This window comes from Coregonus clupeaformis, chromosome 1, assembly GCF_020615455.1.
Source record: "Coregonus clupeaformis isolate EN_2021a chromosome 1, ASM2061545v1, whole genome shotgun sequence".
NCBI lineage: Eukaryota > Metazoa > Chordata > Actinopteri > Salmoniformes > Salmonidae > Coregonus > Coregonus clupeaformis.
In genome coordinates this window covers 34,432,964-34,458,320 of record NC_059192.1, presented here as the reverse complement: position 1 = coordinate 34,458,320, position 25,357 = coordinate 34,432,964, and the positions used below count along the sequence as shown (strand labels likewise).

General features: G+C 42.6%; 1 protein-coding gene across 1 annotated transcript in view; it reads left to right on the top strand.

Moving 5' to 3' along the window:
• LOC121567290 (ankyrin repeat and fibronectin type-III domain-containing protein 1-like) overlaps positions 1 to 25,357 on the top strand; it is a 185,355-nt gene that overhangs the window by 99,202 nt on the left and 60,796 nt on the right. The window contains exon 3 of the mRNA XM_041877213.2: positions 3,431 to 3,471. Within this exon, the coding sequence (XP_041733147.2) occupies positions 3,431 to 3,471 (41 nt within the window). The remainder of the gene's footprint in view (positions 1 to 3,430; positions 3,472 to 25,357) is intronic.

Sequence of the window (25,357 nt, the reverse complement as noted above, 5' to 3'; positions counted from 1 at the left end):
TTTTTTAAACACACAAAAAAAACAGACATTGACTATCTCTTTATGCATGGTGAAGTTATTAATTACACTTTGGATGGTGTATCAATACACCCAGTCACCACAATGATACTGGCGTCCTTCCTAACTTAGTTGCCCGACAGGAAGGAAACCGTTCAGGGATATCACCATGATGCCAATGGTGACTTTAAAACTGAGGATGGATCAACAACATTGTAGTTACTCCACAATACTAACCTAGTTGACAGAGTGAAAAGAAGGAAGCCTGTTCAGAATAAAAAATATTCCAAAACACACATCCTGTTTGCAATAAGGCACCAAAGTAATACTGCAAAAAATGTGGCAAAGAAATGAACTTTATGTCCTGAATACAAAGCGTTATGTTTGGGGCAAATCCAACAATTTTCAAGCATGGTGGTGGCTGCATCATGTTATGGGTATGCTTGTCAACAGCAAGCACTAGGGAGTTTTTAGGATAAAAAATAAATGGAATAGAGCTAAGCACAGGCAAATCCTAGAGGGAAACCTGGTTCAGTCTGCTTTCCAACAGACACTGTGAGACAAATTCACCTTGCAGCAGGACAATAACCTAAAACACAAGGCCAAATATACACTGGAGTTGCTTACCAAGACGACATTGAATGTTCCTGAGTGGCCCAGTTACAGTTTTTACTTAAATCGGCTTGAAAATCTATGTCAAGACTTGAAAATGGCTGTCTAGCAATGATCAACAACCAGCTTGACAGAGCTTGAATAATTTTTGTAATAATAATATACAATCCAGGTTTTCAAAGCTCTTAGAGGGAAAGGGGATAGCTAGTCAGTTGCACAACTGAATGCATTCAACCGAAATGTCTCTTCCTCATTTAACCCAACCCCTCTGAATAAGAGAGGTGCGGGGGACTGCCTTAATCGACTTCCACATCATCGGCACCCGGGGAGCAGTTGTTGTGGGGGATAACTACCTTGCTCAAGGGTGGAACGGCAGATTTTTCCACCTTGCCGGCTCAGAGATTCGAACAAGCACTGTCCCAATACTCTAACTGCTAGGCTACCTGCCGTCCCTTAGAGTCAACAAAAGACTCACAGTTGTAATCGCTGCCAAAGGTGATTCTAACATGTATTGACTCAGGGGGTTGAATACTTATGTAATTAAGATATATTCGTGTTTTAGTTTTCATATTTTTTTTTACAAATGTTTGAATTTTTCTTCCACTTTGACATTAGAGTATTTTGTGTAGATTGTTGAGAAAACATTAGAATTTAATCCATTTTAAACGTGCCTTGTAACACAACAAAATGTGGAAAAAGGTGTGAATACATTCTGAAGGTACTATAAATGGTTGAAAGTGCTTTTAAATGACAACTAAACCAAAATTCAGGGGTGTGAATACTTTCTCAAGGCACTCTGTGGCGCATGCAGGAATTGAACCTGAAACTCTGGTGTTGCAAGCCCATGCTCTATCCCTCTGTATTCCAATGTATAGTAGAGGTAAATACATGTATACATTTTCAAGTACACTTACATTTCAATTTACAAACATTTACATTTAATCTAACTCTCCAGGACCATGGGTTTCCACCTGCTCTCTGTCCCCAGGCAGAGATGCTCTGGCTGAGTGTACTGACAAGGAGTGAGGGGGTGGTGGGGGTGGATAAGGTCATAATGACTGCATGGGGGACTTCTCCCTACTGCGGAGGCACTGGGATGAAAAGCTCTATAAAAAGACTCAGTGGTCCCTCAATTGTCGAAATGTCACTGTGGCTGACTCAGAAGTGTGAACACACACACAAAACACACACGCATATGTGCGGCCTCGATCAGAAAGGGGAATGTCCTTCACACTTTTTTACCACACACTCTTTAGCACACAAAATAGATATACAATGTGCTATTGCGTTTTAGTATGTACCATACATTTATCATACACTGTCTGACAGAACTCTATCATTTGCAATCAATACTAACTAATGTACCAACAGCAGAGTGAAAGATGTCTCTCGCCTCGGCTGAATTCGTGACATTCTATTGCATTATATCGAATTCTATTGCATTCTATTGCAGTCTAATAAATTATATTGCAACAGTGATTGACAGGGCCTGCTTATCCCACCCACCGTGTAGGTTCAGATGCTCCTCTTACCCCTCTGGGGGTGTAGAGGCCTAGAGAGATACCCCCTATGGTGTGAAGACAGATTTACCCCAGCATAAATAAAAATGCAAAGTGAAAAATGAAAAATGATGAGGGCACTGATGTCTTCTAGAAGTGTCTCAGCCTGGAGCTAGTTATGGACAACTTGTGTCTGTCTTCCACCCTCTGCCTGTGTCTCCCAGAGTTCTCCTGGAGCTGTTTACAGTAGGGGGGCTGTGTGTGAGTGTATGTTGTCCTCGCCTGAGTTTTTTAAATTATAAATCCCCTGTTGTGAGAGAGAATAAAAGACGTGAGGGGAATTAGGACTATTTCTGGACTGTTATTGAAAACCCATTTCAGTGTGGTAGCCTCTCCGTCAGTGAACATTTGGACGCTCTTATGGCTTCTACTGTGCACTTTGCACTAGACACTGATCTAGGATCAGAACACAAAATTGACCTCAGATCAGTATCTATGGCTAAGTTCTTCTTACTCCAGGTTAATGAACTTGGCTGTAGGCTTCGTTTTCACAGAGTTTTCATCTTCGCATCGTTGATAGGGCGAGAGCTTCACATGTTGCTGTTATTGGCGTCCCCATTTGCTCAAATGTCTGTCAATCACCGTGTCATTAATGAGCTTGCACTGGCCTGGTAATATTTCCCATAATGAGGTGCACTTGATGTCATTAGTCTCTTTCAGTTCATGACACTATGATGTATCTGGGAAAAAGTATACCCAAACACACTTCAGCCCATCTTTAAAAAAAAAAGGGAATCAGGTGCTCGACTGAATGACTTGAAAATCAAGTCAAGACTATGATGTGTCTGTTCGACTCTTTGACATTTTTGAAAACAAACAGCAAATAAATTCATCGAGCTGCATTTCGAAGTAAAATAGCAAACCATGACTCTAATGTGGAATTCCATTTGAAAAGGGGGAAGCACATTAACTGAATGACATGCTTAAATATGGGACGGCAGGTAGCCTAGTGGTTAAGACCGTTGGGCCACTAACCAAAAGGTTGCTGGTTCGAATGTTTCAGCCTCAAGGCTTTGTCAAGGCTTACACAGTTATCTGTGTGTGTTTGTATTTTCTGTCTTCGAATTACACTTTGTTGGCACAGTTTGGGATTACAGCATTGCATTTAGTTGGAGTTTGCATTTTGCAGTGAGGACTTTTCTTTGAATCTAATGGGGAAATTATGCAGAGGAATCCATCTTACCTGCTGACCCCACTTGGTATCCTATTTAGGACTGGTCTATGATGCTCATATGTTTCTCTGTTTTCTCTCTCTTTCACAGAGTCTGGGGTCAGCGGACAGGAAAGTGCCCCAACAAAAGAAGTAAGTCCGTCTCGCTCTCTTTCTTTCATTTTTTTATTTCTCCTTGTCCCTCTCCAGCCCTTCTTTTGTCGTTTATGTTCAGATTACTTTTCATTCATATACTTCTCAGAGTAATAGTGCTGATCTAGGATCAGGTCCCCACTGTCCATATAATCTTATTCATTGTGATCTAAAAGGCCAAACTGATCCTAGATCAGCACTCCTGCTCTGAGACGCTTTGTGAATAAAGGCCCTGGCTCTGAATCAGGTTCTGGAGAAAGTATGTTAATTCACTAATTCCGTCTCAACCCGACCAGTAATCCCTCCTAATCTCATACAGATTATAAATAACAGTATGTGAATTATTATGATAATTCGCCAGTCGCCAGCAGGTTCGGCACACCACTGTTTTGATTGACAATAAGCTATTTGAGTTAATTGCCTGTTATTTGCGCCCAATGTAATTTCACACTAATTATTTTCTTTCGGATTATCGAAACAAAACCTTGGCAGCTTTTATAATGTCCCTCACCTGTTTACCCGGAGACCGAGTGATTTGATCACTCTAAGCATGATTATTAGATGTCCTTCAATGCTGATGTGAGTGAAGAGCAATTCACCTCATTGTCTCTGCTTCAAGGGAATTAACTTGGTTTCTGTCACAATTTCTGTCAGAAACCATGTTTCCATCCAACCATTTTTAATGCGAGTAAAGTACCTGTTGGATAAAAAAGTCATGACAGTATAATTGTCGGTAAACTTTCTAAATGTCAACAGAAAAAAACACGCTAGACAGGGGTGGATAATCTTTTTGTCATTGGAATAAATCATGCATCAAATGGCAGTGAAAACCCATTTTTTGCACATTTGTTCAGAGTGAGATGAGAAAGGAGGTATTTCAAATGGTTGAGAGAATTCAAAATGGCCACCGTTGTTATCATCAGATCAAGGTCACAAAATAGGATGTTGTCGCATTTCAATTGTAGAGACAACAAGAGCAGCATCTCATAGGTTTGCTTTGTGAAAACATTTGAACATTGTTAGCTCCTGTTCAATGTCAAGTTGTTACTCAGCATTGAAACTCTGCTGAGGACTATGGCATAGTAGAATGTTATCACAAATGTTCACATCAACCTAACTCCCCACTGGCTTACATGTAACGGTTGGTTATTTTTCTCTCGTCTCTCTTTTTCAAAAGATACATTAGGGGCATGTGTGTATGAGTGCGTGGGCATGTATGTGTTCCCCTAAGTTCCCCCCAGTAAAAGACTGGTGGCATTGCCACAGACTACCATGCTCATACATTTGAATTGCGCTCGGGCGGTTTCATAGCAACAGGCTTTCTCGCTGAACATGGAGGTGTGTGTTGTGACCACTACATTCCTCCATTCCGACTCAGACCAACACACGCTGAAGAATAGACTACTTAGATGTCTATTGAACAGTTGTTTTCAGATTTCTCAGGTTATGAATGGGTGGTTTGAGTTTGAATGTCCCTGGGATTTCTAAGGTAATTCCAAACTATTATAAAAAACCCTGTAATGACTTGAAATGAGCAGGTAAGGCTGGGGGTTTGAAATTGTGACCTAGCTAGTGTTATGCCAAGTTTTGTGATAACGGACATTGTCATCGCTCTAAACTAAATGATCTGTAGGCCTTCTATGATATTAGTCTGGGATGACTCATACTGTATTTTTTTATGTTTGGATGCCTCCTCCAGAAAACTGGCTTTTACACAGACACACACACACACACATTTGTGCACGTACATGCACACACACAAGTACGCACGGACACTCATGCATGCAGAACATACACTTAAATGCTTGCTGCATACACACTGACGCATGCAGAACTTACACTTGCATGCATTTCGCATGCCAGTGGAGGCAGCTGAGGGGAGAACAGCTCATAATAATGGCCAGAATGGAATGGCAACACCTGGAAATGTTTGATGTATTTGATACCATTCTACTGATTAAGCTCCAGTCAGTAACACGAGCCCGTCCTCCCCAATTAAGTGCCACCAACCTCCTGTGTCTCGCGTGTGCGCACACACACATACACACACACACTCTGCATGTGCCATGTGGGCAGTCTTCACCACAGCAATATGCCTGGTGGGCAGTCGTTGCATAGTGCGGCTTGCCTGGCCACAGTTGCCTGGAGACAAGCAGCATTCTCCATGGCCAAGCGAAACTGTCATGTGAAGTCATGTGACACGAGTCTCAGAATAGAGGGGTTTGGTGAGGGGTAATGATGTGGAACCTCCTAAAGTAGGCTGTAAAGAAAAAGACTGAAAGAGAGGGTGAGAGAAAGTTCTGAAACAAACACCGCCACACACTCTCTCTCTCTCTCTCTCTCTCTCGCTCTCTCTCTCCCCCTCTCTCTCTCTCTCTCTCTCTCTCTCTCCCCCCTCTCTCTCCCCCCCTCTCCCTCTCTCTCTCTCTCACTCTCTTTACTCGACCCATAATCATGAATAACCTGAAACACTAGGAATATGTGCAGACACCCAGTCTTCTACAGCCATCCACATTACCCATCTTGTATTCTCTTATGTGTGTTACATAAGTGAGGGTGCAGACAGTGCAGGAAGGAAGAGATGCGGTTGGAGGAGCCTATAGCGCGACGGACGGGTGGTGCAGGGAATTTAAGGAACGGATGTCAGGGAGAAAGACCCTTGATTAGCCTAATTTATTCAGAGGAGAAGGCCCGTGTAATTGTTCTCAGATGGGGGGCGGAGTGTGGGGGAGTGGAGAGAGAAGGGGAGGGGTTAAACTGGAGGTGAGGGCGAGGGGTTGGAAGAGAGGTGGATGGAGGAACTGAGAAAGTTTGTCTCACTCTTGTGCACCCAGCTCTTATTTGACGGTCATCCCATGACCTCACAGACGTTAACTTTTATTGTTGTCTCACTTTCGTCTCAAAAGTGTCTCATTAGCCAGGTTTCCATTAGCCAGGTTTCCATTAGCCAGGTTTCCATTAGCCAGGTTTCCATTAGCCAGGTTTCCATTGGTTTATTCGACAAAAGCAATGAAGCAAAAACAAAACATGTGTAATGGAAATGGCAGCTATAGGACAAATGTTCTAAAGATCGACAACATTTTTATCTCTTCGTCAGGGGTGGATTTTCCGTTTGTCAAACTTTCTTTATTACAAATGATGATGGAAACTCTGTTTTTCAAATGAACGATGTATGCCGAATAATTTTGTAGGTACGTGGGGTGTGTCATGTCATAAAGTATCTATAAAGTTCCACTCCACATGTAATTCTAAATGCCTAATGCGTGTTGAATTGAGTTTTTTGCCTAAATTGCTTCACCTTGGCTTTTTTGGTTGGCTGGAGTTTCACCATCCAATTATTTCAGATCTACAGTACTAGATTCACCACCATGGCATGGACTGTGGCGATACGTTGGCACATAAGAATGATTAGAATATGGCAAATATTAGTAAATTCTTGCATTCTATCCATGCTGGCTTTTGCAGGCTACCTGAGATTAAACATATACTGTAGATGGGAGGGCATACAGGCTTTCGCCAATGTATTAATGCGCAAATTGCCTAAATGGATAATGTAAACACTTCAAGCACTTCGTTTTTATTCGACACTAGGTTTTTTCTGCCCCAAAAAATGTTTTGGGGTGTGACGTCATTACGTCCAGTTGTTTTTATCGACAGGATAAACTGTAGCGACAATTGTCGCATCTATTTTCTATGCAAACGTTCCAAATGTCGATAAAAAATCACTGGACAAGTTAATGGAAACATAGCTTCAGTCTTCTCACTATCATCTAGCTATTGTCCAGCTCTTTCACAAGGTTTGAAAACGTATTTCTCACCTCAATACTCATTCTCGTTTTACGTCCATCTGTCTTTCAACGGGGTGAGAATAGGAGTGTGACAAAGCACTTATCGGTGGAGTTCCACCTCTAAATTGACTGTAATATGGGTTAACCCAGAACTAAAGTCTCACGTAATTGGTCAGATGCTCGATGAAGTCCATACATGTTAAGAGAAGAGATAGAACAAGGCTCGGAACCGCAAAGAGCTCCACCCTCTCTCTGTGCAAGTTAAGGGCAAGTCCTTCTAATCAGCAGGTTTGCACAGCTTTGCATTCAGTTTTCCCCTCCCAATTCAGACCACACCTAGAGAGTACTAGCAATATTCTTGCTTGAGAAATAGTTATTTGCTAAAAAGCTACTTTTGCCCATTTTAATGGACATCTATTATAGCATGGTATTTAATTTTTACCCAGAAATGATTTGATATTGAGATAAAAACGACTGCATTGGACCTTTAATTCGACGGTGACATCAGTGCTTGGAAACGATTCCTGGTACTGTATCGTCAGTGCACAGGCCTTATTAACACTACTGGGACTGTAGAGGGAGAGGAGGATAGAGGATAGAGGAGAGCTCCAGCCCCAGCCCCAGCACTAGCCCCAGCCCCAGCCCCAGCCCCAGCACTAGCCCCAGCCCCAGCCCCAGCACTAGCCCCAGCCCCAGCCCCAGCCCCAGCACTAGCACTAGCCCCAGCCCCAGCACCAGCCCCAGCACTAGCCCCAGCCCCAGCCCCAGCCCCAGCCCCAGCACTAGTCCCAGAACCCAGTGTTTAGGTGGTCTGCCACTTCATTCCCCGGCACCCTGTCGTAAGTAGGAATGCGCCTCCAAAACATTCCTTGGAAATAGGGGAAGAAGAGGAGAGAGAAAAAGCCAACTTAGACTTGGGGAGACAGCTAATGGAGTCTGAGGGTTCCCCAGTCTGCCGAAATATGAAACATAGTCTTCAGTTTTTTTTCTTGGGTTTTGAAAATGCTGTGTAAACATATATTGGAATATTTACAGTAGCAGCGGTGGAGGGAGCAGGCGGGCCAAGGAGATTGCTGGCTCCCAGGGTTTCTCTCTCTCTGTGTGTGTGTGTGTGTGTGTGTGTGTGTGTGTGTGTGTGTGTGTGTGTGTGTGTGTGTATGTGTGTGTGTGTGTGTGAGGGGCTTGTTGTAAAGCGCCGTGCAGCGGCTGTCTTTGATGTGGGTTTGGCTGCAGAGCAGCTCTGATGGTTCAGAACTTCCCAAGCACGAGCGATGATGCCAAAGCTTTTCGCAGGCAGACGCCGATTGTTTTGGGAAGGCACCCCAGCCATAATTGTGTGTGTGTGTGTATGCTTAGTTTTGTGTGTTTTTACAGGGGGATTCTGTGAAGCATGGCCTTTTCCATTCTGGTCCTCTGAATCATAGACGCACACACGTACACATATACAGTACACACACACACACACACGCACAGACACACACACACAGAGAGAGAAACCCAGCTTAACGAACCGATTTTCAGGAGACTTTGTTACGAACATGTTGGACAGCATATGCTTCCATTACAAGCAAATCGCTGGCATTTGAAGCACCATACTTCAAGAAATGAACTGGCGGTGTTAAAAACATAGATGGGAAAAGGCAGCTCACCCCTAACAGTAAACACCATCATAGAGCTGCTTCCATAAAGTGCTATCTGAGCCTCTATAGATGGGGTGGGGGGGGCAATATGGCTGCCTTTCAAGTGGCTGCTGTGTGAATGCGCCTAGAACCCCAAAACTACTGCTTCCTGCTGGGGAAGAGGGGAGGAGAGGAAAGAGGGGACGATAAGAAACAGGGAATGATGGGAAATGGGGAGAAGATAGGGGGGAGAGTGGAGGAGGACAAAGATGGGACAGGGAGATGGAGAGAAGAGGGGAGGAGAAGAAAGAGGTGGGCTATGGAGAGAAAATGGGAGAAGAAGAGGGAGAGAACAGGGAGGGAGGTGGGCTAAGGAAACACCCTACTATTTGAAGGAGTCTCATAGGTTAAGAGAAGGAAACAAAGTGTGTGACTGTTTGATAGGAAAGCTATGGAACGGGAGGAACATCTGTGTGTCTATGTATGTGTGTGTGCATGTGCATGGCTGCATACGTTTGCGTGTGTGTTTGTGCGTTTTTGCATTTGTGTCTGTGTGTGTGCTAAAAAATGGCCGCTCTGCATCAGAGCATTAGGGAGGCGACCACCATAAGCACTCCTAAGCACCCGACAGACACTTTCTCACACACGTAACAGATTAGATCACACACACGGATGAAATCGGCCTTTCAGATGTCGCCTCGAATCAAACACCACCGACTGACCCCCCCTTCCCACTCTGAACACACCAGCCAGGTCACCCGTGATACAAGTCAGTATTCAACATCCATCCATGTCTGAGGACATCGGGAGGTGATGTGGAACCCGGCCACTAGGCAGTGAGCACTGTTACCTACAAATAGGTTTACGTTGGTGTTGGGGATGGTGGAGGAGCGTAAGCATCTGCCTTTGGTGCCAAATGTTTCATGTTCGAATCTAGTGATAGAAAGTTTTTTTTTATTTTTTTTTATTGTAAGCCTATCCCAAACCTTAACCCTTACCTCAACCATTCTGAGTTAATCCCTAAACCTAACCCTAACCATAAAAATTCGGAGTTACTGCCTAAACTTAACCTTAAACCCTTCGAAATGTTATGTTTGAAAGAACTTCGAAATTTGAGTTTGAGAAACATGGATGAACGTCTAATTCTGACATGAGACTGTGAGAGTTAGTTGGAACATACACACACCCCCACACACTTCCCTTTGAGTCTCCTGTCTCATTGATCTTTTCATGATGTAATCCATAGCTACAGCAGGGTGTCAGTTCAGTACCACTGAAGAACAGGCAAATGCCAGCCACACAATGGGAGCTCACACACACACACACACACACACACGTTATGTGAGTTTGGCTGCATGCATCTGTGTTTGCGGTTTACCTCCCTTTAGACTCACATACGAGAAGTGAATATCTTTGCTTTTGTGTCAGTGCAACTCCAAGATCTCCCTTTTCTCCCCTTACACACACACACACACGCACAAACACACACACACACTCCTCTCCTGGGTCTCCTCCAGCCTCCCTCTCCTCTCCAGCACAAATAATCCCTGCAGTCTGCAGACTTGACCCTGATTGGAATCTTGACGCCGCTTTCAATTGTGGGCTTGGGAAAAGTGTCCTGTCTGCCTGCCTGCTGCAGTGTGGGAGCCACGCTCAGCCTGTAAACAACATACCAGAGGGCCTCCGCAAGCCCACCCTCTCCCTCTCCCCCTTATACACATGAAACCAGCAAGTCGGTAAGCCAGGAAGGAGGCAGACAGGGAGCACACACACTCTCCTCATCTCCATCACTCCTTCAACCCTTACTCCCCCTCTCCATACCTCCTTCACCCCCTCACTCCCTTACTCCTCCGGCCAAGGAGTCCGCAGACAGACAGGAAGACGGGGAGACTGGGGAGACTGGGAGACTGGGAGACTGGGGAGGCCTCTAGGTTTTTTGGGGGGTTCACTTCATTCTCCCTCTGCTCTAAAAGAGGGCAGCTGTTGCCTTGTAAGGCCCTTCTCGTATTTGTTACGATTTATAATGTGTTGAATGCTCTGCAACATGAGATGTTGGAGAAATGTTGCCATTCGATTGTGAAATGTTGGGCATTTGTGATGGTAAATTGTAGCAGAATAACTCAGGTGTTGTTCGGTCTGCCCCTGGTCTCCGGATGTATTTCTCATTGTAAAATGTTCCGATTGGCATTGATTGTGTAGAGAGGATTTCAAGGATTTCAGATAGGACTTCTTCTAAGAAAAGACATGCCATGAATTAACACATTCGTAGAATCCAAATTGTCGAGGTGTATTTCTCGAAGGAAAGAATCGTCCAACTGTCAACCCAGCAAACCAAAATTGGTTCTGTGAACGTTCCAGAACATTCATTAGGTTGTCCCAAAAGTTCTAATAACACAAAAACTGTCCAGTTGTTCTGATGAGTGTACGATATTTATATAAAACATTCGCTGACGTTGCAAGAATGTTCCCAGAACACATTTTGTTATTACATTACCTAGAAACCTAATAAGAACCTTAGGGGGATGTTCTGGGGTGGTTGTTACAGATGTTGTGCTCAACATTTTAGTGAATGTTAGGAGAACATTGCATGTATTTAGAACATTAAAAAATATATATTAAAAAACAAAACATTTTGTTATCAAAAATATTATTTGAATGTTATCATCCTAATATTAGATAAAACCCTAACTAGAACTTAAAGAGCAACTGAATCAAAAAAACAACTTCTCTGGTTGAAAACGGCATATGTGGCATCGATATGACTCAGAAACATGTATTGTAGTGTCAAAATACAAGCATTTTGGTCATAAGGTCAGTCTTGTCCAAAACAGAGATTTGCGAGATGATTAGGTAAAAATGGTACGTCTTGGAATGAAGAACGTAACAGTTTCCTTGGTTTGGGTTGATTTAAATCATTCCCACATGCCCATAGCTGACAGCACCCAAATAATCATCAATTGAGAGCACAGTTGCACTTGACCTGATCGTAATGCCCAGCACACTGATCATGGTTAATTTGAGCTAGTCAGGGACCATCTGTAAAATTACACAATGTAAATGGGACAATATAAAAAAATGTCAATAGGTCTAATAGAGAAAACTAAAACATGTTCAACTTGAAAATATTGTCCCATTTACATTGTGTAATATATTGACGTTCCCTAGCTCGCCCCACAGATAGGCTATCCAACGTCAAAACACTTTGCCATGGTCGCACAATGGCCGGCTGAAGCTAAATTGGGAAAATAAGTTGGCTAGCTTGCTGGCTAGCCTAGGCTACTTTCACAAGACCTGGTTAGACGGTTTCAAGTTATCTAGAAGGCTGAGTGACTGTACAAACGCTTCCCACATACGAACACACACACAAGAGACACCCACATTAAAGCACGCCTCCAAGACCCAAATCTCGTTCTCAGTCGTATTTCCTAATGAGGAGGATTGAAACCGAGACTAAATCAGGCAGTTCAGCACCCCTTTAATGGGAATGTTAGCTAATTTCCAGGGAATGTTCCCGGTTGCTGGGAAAAGTTTGAACTCCAAGGTTTTATTTCTATATACGACATCTGTAAGCATACAGGCTATATGGGCGATTCCAGCGTTATGGATTTTACATTTGCACGTGAAATCACAAGTTTCACTTTAATGTCTCACAGAATGGACAAAGAATATATATAAATTGCACTTTTGATGTGTGCGACTATGGTACCCTTGGGGGGAGCGTATACCCCAAAAAGCAGACTTCTAAATATGGGCATGTTGGAGAAATAAAGCAAATAAGAAGCGTTATGGATGTTACATGAAATGGACAAGCTTTTTGGAGAGACTGAAGTTTGTAAGTCTAAGGTCAAAACATGGATAGCCATTTTGAAGGAAAGGCTTGGCTGAACATCATAACGCTGATAAAGGATACTGACAATAAAAGAGAAACCAATTACAGACCATATAAAACCTTGATGAAAGTTTGCTTTGTAGAGAAAGTTTCAAGACGATCCGATGTAAGGGCATGTTTTACAGAAACTTTTTCTGAAAAACGTTGTGTGTGTGTGTTACCCCAGTTTCACCATAGCGAGTGTACTGTACATCCCACTGAGTGTACTGTACATCATGTGTTGAGATTTAAATAGTCCCCCTGAAACAGGTTGTAACAGTAACACATCAGGGAGACAGCTCTCAATCTGTTTGTTGTGTTGCCAATAGTTCCAGGCTCAAAGGGTTATATCAGAGCTGGGCTCCATTCCATTTCATCTTCATCAATGCAGGAAGTGAACTGACTCCTAATGGAAGTGAATCCCCATTAAAAATGAATGGCACTTTCAATGGCAGGTCATCTAATGTCCTCAGGTTCAGATTGTCAGTTTTCGCATGAAAGACACATCAAAGTCAATGGAATGAAAGAAAGGTCAATTTATACCAATGATTTATATATACACTAGATGACTGTTTAAAAAAATTATATACAGTGGGGAGAACAAGTATTTGATACAGTGCTGATTTTGCAGGTTATCCTACTTACAAAGCATGTAGAGGTCTGTAATTTTTATCATAGGTACACTTCAACTGTGAGAGACGGAATCTAAAACAAAAATCCAGAAAATCACATTGTTTGATTTGTAAGTAATTAATTTGCATTTTATTGCATGACATAAGTATTTGATACATCAGAAAAGCAGAACTTAATATTTGGTACAGAAACCTTTGTTTGCAATTACAGAGATCATACGTTTCCTGTAGGTCTTGACCAGGTTTGCACACACTGCAGCAGGGATTTTGGCCCACTCCTCCATACAGACCTTGAGATGCTTCTTACGGCGCCACTCCTTAGTTGCCCTGGCTGTGTGTTTCGGGTCGTTGTCATACTGGAAGACCCAGCCACGACCCATCTTCAATGCTCTTACTGAGGGAAGGAGGTTGTTGGCCAAGATCTCGCGATACATGGCCCCATCCATCCTCCCCTCAATACGGTGCAGTCGTCATGTCCCCTTTGCAGAAAAGCATCCCCAAAGAATGATGTTTCCACCTCCATGCTTCACGGTTGGGATGGTGTTCTTGGGGTTGTACTCATCCTTCTTCTTCCTCCAAACACGGCGAGTGGAGTTTAGACCAAAAAGTTCTATTTTTTGTCTCATCAGACCACATGACCTTCTCCCATTCCTCCTCTGGATCATCCAGATGGTCATTGGCAAACTTCAGACAGGCCTGGACATGCGCTGGCTTGAGCAGGGGGACCTTGCGTGCGCTGCAGGATTTTAATCCATGACGGCGTAGTGTGTTACTAATGGTTTTCTTTGAGACCGTGTCCCAGCTCTCTTCAGGTCATTGACCAGGTCCTGCCGTGTAATTCTGGGCTGATCCCTCACCTTCCTCATGATCATTAATGCCCCACGAGGTGAGATCTTGCATGGAGCCCCAGAGCGAGGGTGATTGACCTTCATCTTGAACTTCTTCCATTTTATAATAATTGCACCAACAGTTGTTGCCTTCTCACCAAGCTGCTTGCCTATTGTCCTGTAGCCCAGCCTTGTGCAGGTCTACAATTTTATCCCTGATGTCCTTACACAGCTCTCTGGTCTTGGCCATTGTGGAGAGGTTGGAGTTTGTTTGATTGAGTGTGTGGACAGGTGTCTTTTATACAGGTAACGAGTTCAAACAGGTGCAGGTCTTTGAGAGCCTGAATTCTTACTGGTTGGTAGGTGATGAAATACTTATGGGGGGGGCATGGGCAAGTTGCAGGGGTAGGGGTAGCCAGGTGGAAAGCATGGCCAGCCGTAGCAAAATGCTTATTGAAATTCTCTATTATCGTAAATTTATCGGTGGTGACAGTGTTTCCTAGCCTCAGTGCAGTGGGTAGCTGGGAGGAGGTGCTCTTATTCTCCATGGACTTTACAGTGTCCCAAAAACTGTTTGGAGTTAGTGCTACAGGATGCACATTTCTGTTTGAAAAAGCTAGCCTTTGCTTTCCTAACTGATTGTGTTTTGAAATCACAATGCCTCCATCTTGGCATTCCCCCACCATTGTAAAAAATATTTTTCAAGCTATAGAAATGCATTTATTAATGTAATTTATTAATGCCACATTTATTCTATTACACACACCTCAAAGGTGTAAAATTCAGAAATCGATCTGCCATTTCCTGGTTGCTAAAATTCTAATAGTTCGCCTAATTTCAGTTTGTTACAAAACAAGCAATGTACAGTGTAGAGAATCATTGCACCATCTAAACCACTGTGAAATATATTTTCAATAACCAAAAATATGTCATTTTCAGCTGTTTGAAGCTGGTGTACAAAACCGAAAGTAAAAGAACGGAAAGCATAGAAATAGTGCACATAGAACAGATCTACCGCTTCTTAGCTCCTCGTGGCAACAAGCAGAACAGAGCACTTACAAGCAAACAAATCTAATTTGTATTTACAGTAATAACTCTAAGGATTGCCACAACAAGGATTACCACACTACATCAGATCTTCACTGACAAATTGTGGGTTACTGTATGTGTGATAGGTAAGAGAGTTTGCATTCCATTCCTAACATCAATATGCCGCCGCCCAACACTCGTAACAAAAATCTGGGGAGGACTATGTTTCTGCTGAACATTTACGAGAGACCCTTGCCCAACAAAGGACTTTCTATGACGAAATGCTAAACAGACGGCCAACTTCCGATCTTTTATACAGATTGTTTTAGATTCTGCAAACAACCGGATTGATGCGCTAGTCAGAGAAGTACAAGACCTAAAGACCAGTTTGCAATATTCCCAAAAAGACATTGATGAGATAAAAAAAACTGGAAAATATATAAATTACTTTGAAACTCAAGTTCACAGTCTTATCTCGACATCCAAGGTGGTCCCCGAACTGTTTGATTGCCTTGAGAAACTGGATTCCATGGAGAATCAAAGCAGGCGCAACAACATTGTAATTGAGGGAATCACGTCTGATCATGGGGCTGAAACATGGCTGACACCAAGCGCAAAGTGCGCAAGTTGTTTACAAGCAATCTGAAGCTGGACTCAAAACGATTGAAATCGAACGTGCACACAGGAATGGAAAATTCAGACGGGATGCTGAAAGAGCACGGTCAGTGGTGGTCAAACTGCTGAGGTTCAAGGACAAGCAGCTAATCCTCTCCAAGGCCAGAACATTCCTGAAGAACACATCTGTATACATCAATGAGGACTTCTCCGACAGGCTGCGTAAGAAGCGAATGAAACTGCTCCCAGCTATGAGGCAGGCCAGGGCACGGGGTGAATACGCTGTCATCAGCTATGATCACATTGTAGTGAGGCCCAGGAATGATGAGGAATCACAGAGAGTGGAGAGATCATGAGTCCATCTCAACGGTGATCATAAACGCATGACTCTGTATTTTGACGGTCTATCTCATTCTCAGTGATTGTATCAGTCACTTCGTTTCATCATGACTGATATCTACAGCATGAACTCTTTATCATGTCTGAGAAATTGCTGCTAATTTATTCCCAATAATATGACTGATAATTCATGTTTATGCAATCTATGTGTATTGAACCATTTTCCATTTAATCATCTCAGTGATGAAGAGCTTGGTATACCACTGTCTGAAACATCTAGCTGGAATATAATATCTAATGCTACACGTTCCATTAACCAATTTGAGATTGATTTGATAAGAGAAAATGACTCCCATAGTAATGCTTTTCTATCTGGAAGTGATCCTGACATAAATTGCTTTTCCGAAATAAAGCAAAGTATTTTGTCTAACTGTAAGTATTATCTTTAGACATACTGCCTTATGTCTTTTGCATATAAATGCTTGTAGTTTGCCTAAAAATGTTGATAACCTTATCCTTGGATTATCTACCATTAATTACAGTTTTCTATTCTTGGATGCATAAAGATAATGTAGAGCTTTACCATATTGAAAACTATATCATGTCTACAGGTGTAGAGACGGCCGAACCGGTGGAGGAGTCTCTTTGTACAGTAATGAGAACATAGAATATTCTCAAAGAACTGACATTGAAGATAGTTTTTTGTTGTCTGGAGAATCTCTGTTTGTGGAAACCAGTGATAATATAATAATTGGGTGTATTTACAGACCTCCTAACTATGACAGAAAATAATTCAACCTCCGCTTGGCAGACGCATTTGCTATAGTAACCAGGGAGGGAAATAACTGTTATATTATGGGAGTATTAATATATCATATATCAATATTAATATCATAAACTCTGTCAATCATGATCTTACTAAAGTATTTTTGGATACCATGTATTCACTATGTTTTTATCCTGTGATTTTCAAACCAAGTTTCTTGGAATGAGACTTTAGAGGCTGATGATCCTCAGCACGCCTATACCCAGTTTTTGAATTAAATATCCAGATCTTACAATCTTGCTTTCCCTAAAAAAAGAACAATTACTAAAGTACAGCCTAAAATAAGAAAAACCTGGCTTGCCAATGGTATTATTAAATCCCTTTCTTTTAAGAACAAATTATACAAAAAGTATATATTTAAAACCCTATTCCATACAACCATATGAGATTCAAAACATATAGAAACAAACTCAGTCAAATTATTAAAACAACCAAAAAAGTATACTGTGACAGTGAACTCTCAAAGCATAAGAACAAAATGAGAGCACTATGGGGCACTATCAATGAACTCCTCAATAAAAGGATGAAACCCAAATCCCTCCCCAATGAATTCCTTGTTGACGGATCACTTACTTCTGATCCAAAACAGATAGCGCACAAGTTTTTCACAGCAATTGGGCCTACTTTAGCAGACAAAATTCCAATTTATGAATCTGTTCCAATCTAGCAAGTGTCAATTTACCCCTGTGTCCTATAATGAGGTATGTGACCTCTTATTATCTCTGAAAAACACTGCCTCTGGTCAAGACAGATTGGATGCTAAGCTGGCTAAATAAGTTTTTTTCTTTTTCTTTATCACACCTCCTGCCAATATTTTCAATCTATCATTTGTAAGGGCATTGTGCCCTATGAACTGAAAATTGCCAGAATTTTTCCAATTCATAAAGCTGATGATCCGGCAAACTTTACAAATTTAGAGAAGCTTGCATTTAACAGATTAATCAAATGTTTTTATAACTTTTTTGTGATATCCAATTGGTAGCTACAGTCTTGTCGCATCGCTGCAACTCCTTCGGGAGAGGTGAAGGTCGAGAGCCATGCATCTTCCGAAACACGACGCTGCCAAGCCGCACTGCTCACTTAACATGGAAGCCAGCCGCACCAATGTGTCGGAGGAAACACCGTACAACTGGTGACCAAAGTCAGTGTCCATGCACCCTGCCCGCCACAAGGAGTCGCTAGAATGCAATGGGACAAGGACATCCCGGCCGGCCAAACCCTCCCCTAACCCGGACGACGCTGGGCCAATTGTGCGCCGCCTCATGGGTCTCCCGGTCGCGGCCGGCTGCGACACAGCCCGGGATCGAACCCGGGTCTGTAGTGACACCTCATGCATTGAGATGCAGTGCACTCGGGAGGCCCTGATTAATCAAATATCTTAACAAGGAAAGTCTGTTATGCAAACATAAGTATGGCTTCTCACTCTACCTACATGGCTGTTACTTACCTAACTGACAAAATACAAAAGGCAAATGATCACATTAGGTATCATACATTAGGTACTTTTTTGGATCTCTCAAAAGCATTTGATACTGTTGATCATAATATTTTATTACAAAAACTTGGACGTGACTGAAGAATCTCTGCTTTGGTTCTTATCTAAAGGATAGAAAGCAGTATGTGACTTTCAAAGGAGTACCGCGCATTTGGAAAGTATTCAGACCCCTTGACTTTTTCCACATTGTTACGTTACAGCCTTATTCTAAAATTTATTAAATGAATTATTTTCATAAATCTACACACAATGCCCCATAATGACAAAGCAAAAACAGGTTTAAAAAACAGAAACACCTTATTTACATAAGTATTCAGACCATTTGCTATGAGACTCGAAATTGAGCTCAGGTGCATCCTGTTTCCATTGATCATCCTTGAGATGTTTCTACAACTTGATTGGAGTCCACCTGTGGTAAATGCAATTGATTGCACATGATTTGGAAAGGCACACACCTGTCTATATAAGGTCCCACAGTTGACAGTGCATGTCAGAGCAAAAACCAAGCCATGAGGTCGAAGGAATTGTCCGTAGAGCTCCGAGACAGGATTGTGTCGAGGCACAGATCTGGGGAAGGGTACCAAAACATTTCTGCAGCATTGAAGGTCCCCAAGAACACAGTGGCCTCCATCATTCTTAAATGGAAGAAATTTGGAACCACCATGACTCTTCCTAGAGCTGGTCGCCCGGCCAAACTGAGCAATCGGGGGAGAAGGGCCTTGGTCAGGGAGGTGACCAAGAACCCGATGGTCACTCTGACAGAGCTCCAGAGTTCCTCTGTGGAGATGGGAGAATCTTCCAGAAGGACAACCATCTCTGCAGCACTCCACCAATCAGGCCTTTATGGTAGAGTGGCCAGACTGAAGCCACTCCTCAGTAAAAGGCACATGACAGCCCGCTTGGAGTTTGCCAAAGGGACTCTCAGACCATGAGAAACAAAATTCTCTAGTCTGATGAAACCAACATTGAACTCTTTGGCCTGAATGCCAAGCGTCACGTCTGGAGGAAACCTGGCACCATCCCTATGGTGAAGTATGGTGGTGGCAGCATCATGCTGTGGGGATGTTTTTCAGCGGCAGGGACTTGGAGACTAGTCAAGATCGAGGGAAAGATGAATGGAGCAAAGTACAGAGAGATCCTTGATGAAAACCTGCTCCAGAGCGCTCAGGACCTCAGACTGGGGTGAAGGTTCACCTTCCAACAGGACAACGACCCTAAGCACACAGCCAAGACAATGCAGGAGTGCCATTGGGACAAGTCTCTGAATGTCCTTGAGTGGCCCGCCAGAGCCCGGACTTGAACCCGATCGAACATCTCTGGAGAGACCTGGAAATAGCTCTGCAGCGACGCTCCCCATCCAACCTGACAGAGCTTGAGAGGATCTGCAGAGAAGAATGGGAGAAACTCCCCAAATACAGGTGTACCAAGAAGACTTGAGGCTGTAATCGCTGACATAGGTGCTTCAACAAAGTACTGAGTAAAGGGTCTGAATACTTATGTAAATTTGATATTTCAGTTGTTTTTTTATACATTTGCTAAAAAAATTAAAATAAAATGAGGACTCCTGAATATCTATAACATTTATTATTTTCAAGTTGCTCAATTTGTTTAATGCACTTTAAATCACTTATTACACTCTTTCTTCAAAAACAATTTTACAGCCACATATGAATTCCATAACTACTCAACAAGAAACAGACAACAGCTACGTCACCCATATTCAGGAACAACCAATTCTCAATTCTGAATTACCTACAGAGGCCCTATGATCTGGAACTCATTCCCATCTGATTTTGCCAAGCTATCCCTGTCGTTGTTTTAAAAAATAAATAAGAGGCACCTACTGTCCATCACAGTTCTACACCCCCAGTAGCTTGACTTTCTTCTTAGATTTTCTCTACAAGCCCTTTTGGGCTTTTTTTCCCCTCCTGCACATACTGTTGTTGTTGTTTTTTACTGTTACAAACTGTCTTTCTATTTGTGCAAATAAACCATACTTGCTTTCAATGAGAATTGACAGATCTATAACTCACATTCCTATGTGAATTTGGTCAGGTCACCCCAAAAGTTACAGATTGCAGCTTTAATGCATACTTTTAAATTACATTATGTGAGCTAAATATAAACATTTGCAAATGTTAAATATATAAATACATTTTCCTTATTTTTTGAAAGTTCTAATGTTACTGTCCCCACTACAACAACTAAAAATTGGCCTTGAAACATGTAATTGAAATACTAATTTATTTTTACCAATGTAAGGTGTCATGTACACAATGGACATCACAGCTGCCTAATACAGTCTATGTACCTTAAGCTGTAACAACTTACCCCCCTACCGATGACACTAGTCACTCCAATGACACTCCAATACACACTTTCCACGCCAGGGCTCAGTCATTAAATTATTGAATTATTGGAGAAATATTATACTGCTTGTTAGCTCGAAAATATCAATATATTTTATTGGCCTATTCTAGGCTGTGTCTATGTGAAATAAAAGAGGCATCGTCGGCCATGTTGAGAAACCAATGTACATCTAGAGATTCCAGACGTCGGTTTGGAAGCAGTTAGAGATGGGTGCTTCCCAAATGGCACCATATTCAGTACATAGTGCACTTCTTTTGACCAGAGCCATATGGGCCCTGATCAAAAGTAGTACACTGCATAGGGAATAGAGTGCCATTTGGGATGTATCCATGGAAAACAAGCCTTTCTTTGAGGAAGGTTTAATTAGATATGTTCATAGCTTGGCCCTGGTCTTTATGATTGGGGCATTGAAAGCCTTTTTGTTTGGCTAATGAAACACTTTAGGGTATGCTCCTGGATCGAACAAGAGAGGGGATTGCCATCATAATAACAATAACAAGTATGTATGTATGTACTGTGGGGGAAAAAAGTATTTAGTCAGCCACCAATTGTGCAAGTTCTCCCACTTAAAAAGATGAGAGAGGCCTGTAATTTTCATCATAGGTACACGTCAACTATGACAGACAAAATGAGAAAAAAAAATCCAGAAAATCACTTTGTAGGATTTTTAATGAATTTATTAGCAAATTATGGTGGAAAATAAGTATTTGGTCAATAACAAAAGTTTCTCAATACTTTGTTATATACCCTTTGTTGGCAATGACACAGGTCAAACATTTTCTGTAAGTCTTCACAAGGTTTTCACACACTGTTGCTGGTATTTTGGCCCATTCCTCCATGCAGATCTCCTCTAGAGCAGTGATGTTTTGGGGCTGTCGCTGGGCAACACGGACTTTCAACTCCCTCCAAAGATTTTCTATGGGGTTGAGATCTGGAGACTGGCTAGGCCACTCCAGGACCTTGAAATGCTTCTTACGAAGCCACTCCTTCGTTGCCCGGGCGGTGTGTTTGGGATCATTGTCATGCTGAAAGACCCAGCCACGTTTCATCTTCAATGCCCTTGCTGATGGAAGGAGGTTTTCACTCAAAATCTCACGATACATGGCCCCATTCATTCTTTCCTTTACACGGATCAGTCGTCCTGGTCCCTTTGCAGAAAAACAGCCCCAAAGCATGATGTTTCCACCCCCATGCTTCACAGTAGGTATGGTGTTCTTTGGATGCAACTCAGCATTCTTTGTCCTCCAAACACGACGAGTTGAGTTTTTACCAAAAAGTTATATTTTGGTTTCATCTGACCATATGACATTCTCCCAATCCTCTTCTGGATCATCCAAATGCACTCTAGCAAACTTCAGACGGGCCTGGACATGTACTGGCTTAAGCAGGGGGACACGTCTGGCACTGCAGGATTTGAGTCCCTGGCGGCGTAGTGTGTTACTGATGGTAGGCTTTGTTACTTTGGTCCCAGCTCTCTGCAGGTCATTCACTAGGTCCCCCCGTGTGGTTCTGGGATTTTTGCTCACCGTTCTTGTGATCATTTTGACCCCACGGGGTGAGATCTTGCGTGGAGCCCCAGATCGAGGGAGATTATCAGTGGTCTTGAATGTCTTCCATTTCCTAATAATTGCTCCCACAGTTGATTTCTTCAAACCAAGCTGCTTACCTATTGCAGATTCAGTCTTCCCAGCCTGGTGCAGGTCTACAATTTTGTTTCTGGTGTCCTTTGACAGCTCTTTGGTCTTGGCCATAGTGGAGTTTGGAGTGTGACTGTTTGAGGTTGTGGACAGGTGTCTTTTATACTGATAACAAGTTCAAACAGGTGCCATTAATACAGGTAACGAGTGGAGGACAGAGGAGCCTCTTAAAGAAGAAGTTAAAGGTATGTGAGAGCCAGATATCTTGCTTGTTTGTAGGAGACCAAATACTTATTTTCCACCATAATTTGCAAATCAATTCATTAAAAATCCTACAATGTGATTCTCTGGAGAAAAAAAAATCTCAATTTGTCTGCCATAGTTGACGTGTACCTATGATGAAAATTACAGGCCTCTCTCATCTTTTTAAGTGGGAGAACTTGCACAATTGGTGGCTGACTAAATACTTTTTTCCCCCACTGTATGTATGTACAGTGGGGAGAACAAGTATTTGATACACTGCCGATTTTGCAGGTTTTCCTACTTACAAAGCATGTAGAGGTCTATAATTTTTATCATAGGTACACTTCAACTATGAGAGACGGAATCTTAATATTTGGTACAGAAACCTTTGTTTGCAATTACAGAGATCATACGTTTCCTGTAGGTCTTGACCAGGTTTGCATACACTGCAGCAGGGATTTTGGCCCACTCCTCCATACAGACCTTCTCCAGATCCTTCAGGTTTCGGGGCTGTCGCTGGGCAATACGGACTTTCAGCTCCCTCCAAAGATTTTCTATTGGGTTCAGGTCTCGAGACTGGCTAGGCCACTCCAGGACCTTGAGATGCTTCTTACGGAGCCACTCCTTAGTTGCCCTGGCTGTGTGTTTCGGGTCGTTGTCATGCTGGAAGACCCAGCCACGACCCATCTTCAATGCTCTTACTGAGGGAAGGAGGTTGTTGGCCAAGATCTCGTGATACATGGCCTCATCCATCCTCCACTCAATACGGTGCATTCGTCCTGCCCCCTTTGCAGAAAAGCATCCCCAAAGAATGATGTTTCCACCTCCATGCTTCACGGTTGGGATGGTGTTCTTGGGGTTGTACTCGTCCTTCTTCTTCCTCCAAACACGGCGAGTGGAGTTTAGACCAAAAAGCTCTTTTTTTGTCTCATCAGACCACATGACCTTCTCCCATTCCTCCTCTGGATCTTCCAGATGGTCATTGGCAAACTTCAGACAGGCCTGGACATGCGCTGGCTTGAGCAGGGGGACCTTGCGTGCGCTGCAGGATTTTAATCCATGAAGGCGTAGTGTGTTACTAATGGTCCCAGCTCTCTTCAGGTCATTGGCCAGGTCCTGCCGTGTAGTTTTGAGATGATCCCTCACCTTCCTCATGATCATTGATGCCCCACGAGGTGAGATATTGCATGGAGCCCCAGACCGAGGGTGATTGACCGTCATCTTGAACTTCTTCCATTTGCTAATAATTGCGCCAACAGTTGTTGCCTTCTCACCAGTTGCTTGCCTATTGTCCTGTACCCATCCCAGCCTTGTGCAGGTCTACAATTTTATCCCTGATGTCCTTACACAGCTCTCTGGTCTTGGCCATTGTGGAGAGGTTGGAGTCTGTTTGATTGAGTGTGTGGACAGGTGTCTTTTATACAGGTAACGAGTTCAAACAGGTGCAGTTAATACAGGCAATGAGTGGAGAACAGGAGGGCTTCTTAAAGAAAAACTAACAGGTCTGTGAGAGCTGGAATTCTTACTGGTTGGTAGGTGATCAAATACTTATGTCATGCAATAAAATGCAAATTAATTACTTACAAATCATACAATGTGATTTTCTGGATTTTTGTCTAGATTCCGTCTCTCACAGTTGAAATGTACCTATGATAAAAATTACAGACCTCTACATGCTTTGTAAGTAGGAAAACCTGCAAAATCGGCAGTGTATCAAATACTTGTTCTCCCCACTGTATGTGCGTGTGTGTGTGTGTGTGTGTGTGTGTGTGTGTATTGTATCAGAGCTCAGTTGGCAGACATGAGGTAGGGCTGAGATTGAGATAAAACAAAGCAACAGCTTCTTAAGCAATAATTCAGATAGTATTCACACCCCTTGCCTTTTTATACATTTATTTACAGCCTGAATTTAAAATGGATTACATTCAGATTTCTTTGTCACTAGCCTACACACAGGAAAATTACAATTGGCTCAGAACAGGGCAGCACGGCTGGCCCGTAAATGTACACGGAGAGCTAGCATTAATAATATGCATGTCAATCTCTCATGGCTCAAAGTGGAGGAGAGATTGACTTCATCACTACTTGTTTTTGTAAGAAGTGTTGACAAGCTGAATGCACAGAGCTGTCTGTGCAAACTACTAGCACACAGCTCGGACAACTATGTATACCCCACAAGACATGCCACCAGATGTCTCTTCATAATCCCTAAGTCCAGAACAGGCGCACAGTACTACATAGAGCCATGACTACATGGAACTCTATTCCACATCAGATACAAATACACCTTATGGAACAGCGGTGACTGTGAAGAGGCACACACACAGGTACAGACACACGCATACGCACACACATGCTAGCACACACAATCTACATACACTTACATTGTTGTATGGCGGTATTATACGTTTTGTATTGTAGCTATATAGTGGTGTAATAATGTTACATGATGTACTGTTTTATCTTTAGTTTTATGTGGGATGTAAGTGCCTTAATGTGTTTGGACCCCAGGAAGAATGAGGATCCCTAATAAATATAAATACAAATACACAATACCCCATAATCTCAAAGTGGAATTGTGTTTTTATAAATTTTTCC